The sequence below is a fragment of the Vicia villosa genome, linkage group LG5, assembly GCF_029867415.1.
Source record: "Vicia villosa cultivar HV-30 ecotype Madison, WI linkage group LG5, Vvil1.0, whole genome shotgun sequence".
Taxonomy (NCBI): Eukaryota; Viridiplantae; Streptophyta; class Magnoliopsida; order Fabales; family Fabaceae; genus Vicia; species Vicia villosa.
The window spans coordinates 31,211,470-31,221,290 of NC_081184.1; the positions used below are offsets into that span (position 1 = coordinate 31,211,470).

General features: G+C 32.5%; 1 protein-coding gene across 1 annotated transcript; it reads left to right on the forward strand.

Moving 5' to 3' along the window:
* Positions 1 to 5,865: 5,865 nt before the first annotated feature.
* On the forward strand, positions 5,866 to 6,486 carry LOC131604454 (uncharacterized mitochondrial protein AtMg00810-like). The gene has a single exon (XM_058876890.1). The coding sequence runs from the start codon at positions 5,866 to 5,868 to the stop codon at positions 6,484 to 6,486; it is 621 nt and encodes a 206-aa protein (XP_058732873.1).
* Positions 6,487 to 9,821: the final 3,335 nt, after the last annotated feature.

Sequence of the window (9,821 nt, forward strand, 5' to 3'; positions counted from 1 at the left end):
ATATGGCCTAGGATTGAGAATGTCTTCCCGGTGAAGGCTCTTTCCTAATTAGAGATCTATAGTTCAAACCCCCCAAGATGAATTATTCCCGGTGAAACATCTTGGCAAAAACATTAGAACCCAAAATAGGGCACATCCACCCAAAGAGGAATTATTCCCGGTGAAACCTCTTACCCATTTGCTTAAAGCCAAAATAAGTTCAAAACCACATAGCTTTCTCTTGTGCTATAACAAGGACCCTCGATTAGCCTCCTCTTGGGCTTTGTACAAGAACCCACAGGCTTCTTAAAAGCATTTCCAGCTTCCTCTTGAGCTTGTATACAAGGACCCATCAGGTTTCTTATAAACATAGGAACAGGTCTTTAGTCACCTTTTAACATACCCTAGTGAGTTTCTTCCAATTTAAACCAAACTTTAAATAAGCTAAGTTTGTCTCAATTTTTACATTGAGTACACCTTTTGGAATGAGAGACATGGACAATCTCTGTCACCCTTATCTTCATTAATCTTCCTTAGCAGAGTCTAGGATCCATGTTTTGTTTATCCTCAGTCAGTGTCAGCCTTCATCTTGGGCTTTAAACAAGAAGTCTCACTAGATAATCTTTCTGCCATTCATTTTAACAAAAATCCCTGGAAAGGGTCAGCCTCGATTAATTCTTTCATTTTAACAAAATCCCTGGAAAGGGTCAGCCTCCATTAATTCTTTCATTTTAACAAAATCCCTGGAAAGGGTCGGCCTCCATTAATTCTTTCATTTTAACAAAATTCCCTGGAAAGGGTTAGCCTCCAACTTCAGTTAATAAAGAGTCAAATCCCCTGGAAAGGGTTAGCCTCCAAAAATTCATTCTTTTCAAAAGACAAACACTCCAGCAGAATGAAACCCCTGGAAAGGGTTAGCTTCCAAAAAAAATCAGTCTTTTAATAAATAAATCAATCAAAAGCCTCAAGCTTGGGCCTCATGCAAGCCAGCTAAAAAATCAAATCTTTCAAACAATAGATAGACATAGCTCATCTTCATAGATAGATATTTCTCTTATCTCAACACAAACAAACAATCATTTCAAACAATCATCATTTCAAACAATCATCATTTCTCCCATTTAGGACACTGAAAGGCATGCTCTGGAAACAAACCCAGACTTGTACACTTTCCCTAATTTGGACGAGCATCTTTCTTTCATTTAAGAGATACTAGCATACTTGCAAACACACAAGTAAGGTCACTCTCTTAATGAAATGAATTCAGTTATTCTGTCACTCTTTTAAATGTTTGTGGTAGAATAGTAGAAATACCTCTCTGTAAAGGTGATTTCATGTCTCTTTATTGTAAATAGAGATTTAATTCAAAGCTTCAACCTTGAGCTTCAAGCAAGGCACCAAAAATAATTAATTTCCCTAGTTAGTTCCCCGAACTACATTAAGCTCTGACTTCCACTAGGGATATGTAGGCATGAGGTTCACAAGGAATCTCAGCGAGCTAATAAAATACCAAAAATAGTCAGTTTGTCTGTCTTTTTTTTTAAATCAATTCAATTCTCTCTCCTAACACAAAGGAGAAACTTTCCCAATCATTAGCAATAAACACAATCACAATGACACAGAGAAGGTTCCCGTAGAGTACTACGGATATGTAGGGTGCTTAAACTCTTCCCTATGTATAACCAACCCCCCGGACTCCAGAATTTCTAGTCTAGGTGAAATCCCCACACTTAGCAAACTCCTAGGGTTTGGTTGAGATCTTTTTTTCCCTTTCCTACTCGTAGGACAATAAGAAAGTTCGTGTGATATCGTAGGAAGAAGAGAAACAAAATTCATCCCATCCCGGGCGCATTCTCCTTCCAAATTTCGCGTGAAGGGTCTAGCGTGCCGTCCTCCCAAGTGAAACGGGGAGGTAAAAAAAACGACACCACACTAATATAGGGTATAGTGTTAACTACATAATTCCTTTATATCTCTCTTCTTCAATTATATTATATTCAAATAGTAAAATCACCAGTTGTAGAGAAAAATTAACAACTACTCATTCATATGGGAATGAGAATGTCTATTGATTTTTTACGACTGATCAATATACTATATGGGTGTAATATTGCATCAATGGCTTATTTTATCACCTCCAATACATTGTTATCTCTCACCATCTATTGAAGCATCATATTTATTACATTTACATTCAGAAATAGAAATTGGAACTCCTAATATTTTTGAAAACTTATTTTATTATTTTGTGTTAGTAAAACTTAATAAGTAATTCTCTCCCACATCATTAGTTGCATTCAGAGTACCGCAAAAAAACAATAATAAACATTCCCTTTTCATGTTTCATCACAAAAATATTAATTAATGTTAAAAGGTCCTTCATATTAAATTTTTCAAATTCTAAAAAAATTGTATAATCCATAAATTTTCGCTACTAATTAATTGTATCATCTTACGGATATAACTCTTCTTTATTTCTATTCAAAATATTCATTATTTGCTTATGTAGTAAAAATAATGTTTTTTTTTAATTTTAAAACTTCAATTCAACCGATTTATTTATGAAAGACATATAATTGTTTACGGTGATTTCCGGTAAACAACCGCTAGTCTTCCAAATTATAATAAATATGATTCGGTTACTCGCAGGATCGACTAGATTGATCCTAGGACATAGTCAAAAAGATTGTTATTCGATCCATGTTTATGATTTGCCTTGAAAATAAGAATTACTCAATTGAAATAATAAAGGTTAGAAATCACTTGGTTATACACGTAAATATAATTCCAGCGAAAGGTAAGTTAAGATAAAACATAGAACAAAAACTGTAAAAGTGCAAGAATCTTAAAGTGCATAAATGTTAAATACTTCGAAGATAAATAACATGATAAATAAAGAGTGCAGGAATGTAACTGGCAAGAAGTAAACGAAAGGTAAAGATATCGAAAGATACTTGAAAATAAAGGAGAATGCACATGTATTAAAATGATGGTGGTGTCATACGTACATTTATCAGCGAACTCTTTCTCTTAACACTTGATACTTGAGTAATATGTGAGTGATTTGTACAAAATGAACACACGAAATCCTAACATTAAGATCCCTATTTATACTAATTTCGACCTTAACGGTCCTACGCTAATCTAATGCCACGTTTCTCATGAGAATCCTCGGAGAGCCATCTGTCTCTGGACAATTATGAAAACTTCTTTGAATTTCAAATCCTCCCGCCTGAATCCTCCTTCGACGCGTGGCAATATAACTTTAATCTTAAAATGCCACGAAAAACACGTTAAGTATCAGTACTTAACATATTTTGTAAAATTTCGTCTAAGTCTCGAAGATATACACTCCTATTAGCTTCAGCATTCATTATCTCCGTTATGACTTAAACTTTCTTCATCCTCGAAACATGGCCATCAGGAGCCATTTTATCTTCAAAGATGATCACCAAGAACCATCCTCCTTCGAGTCTTCACCTTTCGAAGGATCATAATTGCAAAACGAAATCTTCAGCTAACAATAATGTTCTCTCTTTTTTTTTCATTTCAAAAAGTGTATGATTTATATTTGGGGAATAATATTTCTCCCATTTTTGTAGTTGTTATATTCAAAATATTTTAAACCTAACTAACTGATTAATGGAAATTGCTTATTCCATCATTGTAGCAATAAAACTTATTCTATTTAATTTCCTCCTTTTTTTAAATATAACAAAAATTTAAGAAATTTATTTGCCAATTTTAATCAAATAATATTTTTCTCAAAAGTAGTTACCAAGCTATTCATATAAAAGGAGATGGTATTAGGAATTTCTTATTTGTCTAATATAGGGTATATTGTTAACTACATAATTCCTTTATATCTCTCTTGTTCAATTATATTATATTCAAATAGTATATTCATTAGTTGTAGAGACAAATTAACAACTACTCATTCATATGGGAATGAGAATGTCTATTGATTTTTTACGACTGATCAATATACTATATGGGTGTAATATTGCAGCAATGGCTTATTTTATGACCTCCAATACATCGTTATCTCTCACCATCTATTGAAGCATCATATTTATTACTTTTACATTCAGAAATAGAAATTGGAACTCCTAATATTTTTGAAAACTTATTTTATTATTTTTTGTTAGTAAAACTAAATAAGTTGTTCTCTCCCACATCATTAGTTGCATTCAGAGTACCGCAAAAAAATAATAATAACCATGCCCTTTTCATGTTTCATCACAAAAATATTAATTAATGTTAAAAGGTCCTTCATATTAAATTTTTCAAATTCTAAAAAAATTGTATAATCCATAAAATTTCTCCACTAATTAATTGTATCATCTTTCGGATATAACTCTTCTTTATTTCTATTCAAAATATTCATAATTTGCTTATGTAGTAAAAATAATGTTTTTTTTTTTTATTTTAAAACTTCAATTCAACCGATTTATTTATGAAAGGCATATATTTTTCTCTTTTTTGTTTCATTTCAAAAAGTGTATGATTTATATTTGGGGAATAATATTTCTCCCATTTTTGTAGTTGTTATATTCAAAATATTTTAAACCTAACTAACTGATTAATGGAAATTGCTTATTCCATCATTGTAGCAATAAAACTTATTCTATTTAATTTCCTCCTTTTTTTAATATAACAAAAATTTAAGAAATTTATTTGTCAATTTTAATCAAATAATATTTTTCTCAAAAGTAGTTACCAAACTATTCATATAAAAGGAGATGGTATTAGGAATTTCTTGTTTATCTAATATAGGGTATATTGTTAACTACATAATTCCTTTATATCTCTCTTCTTCAATTATATTATATTCAAATAGTATATTCACCAGTTGTAAAGAAAAATAACAACTACTCATTCATAAGGGAATGAGAATGTCTATTGATTTTTTACAACTGATCAATATATTATATGGGTGTAATATTGCAGCAATGACTTATTTTATCACCTTCAATACATTGTTATCTCTCACCATCTATTGAAGCATCATATTTATTACTTTTACATTCAGAAACAGAAATTGGAACTCCTAATATTTTTGAAAACTTATTTTATTATTTTGTGTTAGTAAAACTAAATAAGTTATTCTCTCCCACATCATTAGTTGCATTCAGAGTACCGCAAAAAAATAATAATAACCATTCCCTTTTCATGTTTCATCACAAAAATATTAATTAATGTTAAAAGGTCCTTCATATTAAATTTTTCAAATTCTAAAAAAATTGTATAATCCATAAAATTTCTCAACTAATTAATTGTATCATCTTTCGGATATAACTCTTCTTTATTTCTATTCAAAATATTCATTATTTGCTTATGAAGTAAAAATAATGTTTTTTTTTTTATTTTAAAACTTCAATTCAACCGATTTATTTATGAAAGGCATATATTTTTCTCTTTTTTTTTTCATTTCAAAAATTGTATGATTTATATTTGGGGAATAATATTTCTCCCATTTTTGTAGTTGTTATATTCAAAATATTTTAAACCTAACTAACTGATTAATGGAAATTGCTTATTCCATCATTGTAGCAATAAAACTTATTCTATTTAATTTCCTCCTTTTTTTTAATATAACAAAAATTTAAGAAATTTATTTGCCAATTTTAATCAAATAATATTTTTCTCAAAAGTAGTTACCAAGCTATTCATATAAAAGGAGATGGTATTAGGAATTTCTTATTTGTCTAGTATAGGGTATATTTTAAACTACATAATTCCTTTATATCTCTCTTCTTCAATTATATTATATTCAAATAGTATATTCATCCGTTGTAGAGACAAATTAACAACTACTCATTCATATGGGAATGAGAATGTCTATTGATTTTTTACGACTGATCAATATACTAAGGTGGAAAAATCATGATTTCTCAGATATATGTGGATGATATAGTGTTTGATGGGATGTCATATATGATGGTTAAACACTTTGTCAATCAGATGCAGACTAAGTTTGAAATGAGTATGGTTGAAGAATTGACATATTTTCTTGGGTTGCAAGTTAAACAAATGGAAGACTCCATCTTCCTCTCTCAAAGCAAATATGCCAAGAATATTGTCAACAAGTTTGGAATGGATAATGCTAGTCACAAAAGAACACCTACACCTACTCATTTAAAGTTATCTAAAGATGAAGGTGGCACTAGTGTTGACCAGAGTCTGTATAGGGGCATGATTGGAAGTCTGTTATATCTAACAGCTAGCAGACCAGATATTGCCTTTACAATTGGAGTATGTGCTAGATATCAAGCAAAACCCAAATTAAGTCACATAAATCAAGTCAAGAGGATTCTAAAATATGTGAATGGAACGTGTGACTATGGCATATTGTACTCTCATGGGTGTGAACCTATCTTATCAGGGTATTGTGATGTTGATTGGGATGGAAGTGCTGATGATAGAAAAATCACATCTGGAGGGTGTTTCTTCTTGGGAAACAATCTCATATCATGGTTCAATAAGAAACAAAATTGTGTCTCTTGATCTACTGCTGAAGCTGAGTACATAGCAGCTGGTAGTAGTTGTTCTCAACTGATGTGGATGAAGTAAATGCTAATTGAATACAATGTCACTTAGAATGTCATGACATTATACTGTGACAATTTCAGTGCTATCAACATATCCAAGAATCCAATTCAGCATAGCAGACCAAGCATATTGATATCAGACATCACTTCATAAGAGAACTTGTAGAAGACAAAGTGATTTGCTTGGAACATGTATCAATTGAACTTCAACTAGCTAACATATTCACCAAAGCTCTTGATTCTACACAATTTGAAAACTTGAGAAGCAAGTTAGGAATATGTATCCATGATGAATTATAGTAATTAAAGAAGCTGGGAAATAAGGTTTTGGACAAGTCAAATAATCAATTAGTGACGTGGCTGCTGAGTATGAAAGATCTTAAATTCCCTCCTCATTTGCAAATTCACCTCTACAGTTTCTATTTCTCTCTCAATTTCAAACCTTACTCTCTCAACAGTTTCATCTCCCTTGCTCTCAACCACTTTCAAGAACCCCATTCTATCGTCCATTAAAATCTATTCAATATGTCTTAGTCATCCAAATCCCCCTCTCCCAAGAATGCATCTTCCCCATTAGATTCTTCATTCTTCTTCACCTTCACTTTAACTTTATTCATCTTCTTCACCTCTCGAATCTCATCCTCTTCAAACCTTCATCTTCATTCATTCAACTTCAAAATTTATGCAACCGATAAAACAGAATAATCCAGAAAATACAGAAAGATTCTCACCAATCTTCATCGATTTGTTGCCATCCTTGTCAAACTTCAAAAATCTCCTCCATTTCAGTGATCGCCGTCGCATCAACATCCTCACTGAATTTTCAAGGCTCATTGCCACACGAATCTCCAATCTTGCCATTGCGAATCTAGAATAACCGTAACTTTCAATTCGTCCAAAAAATCAACAAAGAACCTTCATTACACTTCTTCAATCGGTATCGGACCTTCATCACCAACAACCTTCATCCTTCGGAGCTTCATCTTGTACTTGCAATAATCTGTTCGAAGAAGGAAGAAGTTGTGCTCGAAATCGTGTAAAACAAATTGAGAATCAGAGAGATAGATTGAGAGAGTTCGAATTGAGAGGCTGAGAACCGAGACAAATCCGAGAGAGAGAATAAGGCGGAGAGAAACGGGTGGTGCAATGGAGTCGTTTGATTCACGGCGGCGTAAGCGCGTCGTTGCTGGCGCCGTTCAGAAACGAGGAAGAGAAAAAGAGTTTACTCGTGAGGGAAGTTGATTCGTCACAAGAGTAAAAAACCCTAAATTCCTTTTCCCCTTTTTTATTTAATTTATTTTTTATTATTTGATAAAAAAATCTAAAAATGATAAATGCTTGGACTAATTGCTACTTGGGCCTCAACAAATTTGCCTTCACACCCCTCCTGACCCATGCACTCTCCTTTTCTCTTTTTCTTGTTTGCTATAAAAAAACTATTGGGCTGAACTCAGACTGGGCCCTGCGACCTTGCTAGTCACCACCTCCATTTCAATTTTCACCCCCCTAACTCCACTAAAACATGTAGATTTTATGTTTATTTTACAATACATTTTTTTAGATGATAAAAACATAAAAAAATTCATCATTTTCTAAATTAGATTTTAGGTGTTTTGTTTAGAAATTAATTTCTAGATTTTAGTCTTAGAATTTTCTCATAAAAAACTCACAAAAATAGTAGAATTTTTAGGTTAGTTTTGACACTAATCAATTGAAATCCTTCATAAATAACCCATAAAAATAGTAATATTTTTAGGTTGATTTTGTATTAACATTTGATTTGTTTATTTTATTCCTTTGTATCACTTCCATGAAATTTTTTGTATAATTTTTGTGTGACTTTGTTGCTTGACTTTGGCCATATTTTTGGCCTATTTTGATACCATTTGCATGCTCCTTTTAGAGTATTTTCCTTACTATGTTAACATTAGGATTTAGACTTGTAAACAACAACATAGATTAGAATCAGGTTAGTTCCCTTCTCATTTCTTTTCTCTTTCTTTTTTAATCATTAAAAACCTAATAAATACCGACGAGGATCATACCGCTACTACTTTTTCATAGTAGGAAAGAAATGATTGGGGCGTAGACCCCGATGTATTTCTTTTCTACTTAGCGGGAGAGAAATGATTAAGGCGTAAGCCTCGGTGTATTTCTTAACCGCTATTTAGAGAAACGATTGAGGTGTAGGCCTTGATGCGTGTTCTCTAAATATTCAAAAACTCTTTTTGTATGATCTAAGTCACAAACAAATTCCCCTTAAAAAACACCAAGCAAAAACACTTAATAAATGTTCATATTTAAAACAAAGTAAGGAAGTGATGCGAAGCCTTGTAGTGGGTTTTGTCATCATAGAATTACAATAAAACACACAAACCAAATCATTGCTTTTCTTTTGCCTTGTTAGGCACCTAAGAACAAGTTAATTCCTTTCTAAAAGTAGGCGTGTAAGTCTTCAAAGGTCGAGCATCGTGGATTGCAATCTTAACCGTTATTCACCTAAAAAACACAAAATAAATGGAAACTATTGAGCCAAACTATAGTCGTTTTGATTCCTGAAAAGGATACGTAGGCATTGGATCGCGGGGCCTAAGCGAGCACACTTGTAAATAATTCCTTCTTTTTCCCGTATTTCTTTTGCATACATTCGCATTTAGGTTTTAGACATAGATATACACCCTTTAGATAGAAACAAACATAGGTGGATACCATCGAGTACAATAGGCGTGAGGGGTGCTAACACCTTCCCCTTGCGTAACCGACTCCCGTACCCTGTTCTCTAGTTGAAAGACCTTGTTCTCATGGTGTTGTTGGATGTAGTTTAATTCTGGAAGTGTACTACTAAAGTTTATTTCTCTAGTTAGTAGTGTTGTTGCATGATGGAAGTATTGATCTGTTTGTGTGGTAGTATGAATGATGGTTGCTGCATGGTTGTGTGGTAGTATGAATGATAGCTATGTTGTAATACCCTACCAATATGTGTCTAGAATCATATTAGCAGAATACTAATAACTGGTACTGAGTACATACAAAAGTCAGGAATAATAAAATAAGATGTATACATTTCAAAATCATCTCGAAGATGGATACAATTGATATGTCTACACAATGATAATAATACACAGCGGAAGAAAAGATCAGGCACATTCTTCACGGCATCCGGTCAAAAGCTCTTGATCCAAGCATCTAGCAAAACTCGATCTTGCACGGTACCTGAAAAATAATAAGATGAATGGGGTGAGATTACTAAATCTCAGTGAGTTCCCCTATCTTATGGGTTCTCTCGGCTCT

Bases quoted from the DNA above. Each gene is read 5' to 3' on its own strand.
- LOC131604454 (XM_058876890.1), top strand. From the start codon at position 5,866: ATGATTTCTCAGATATATGTGGATGATATAGTGTTTGATGGGATGTCA.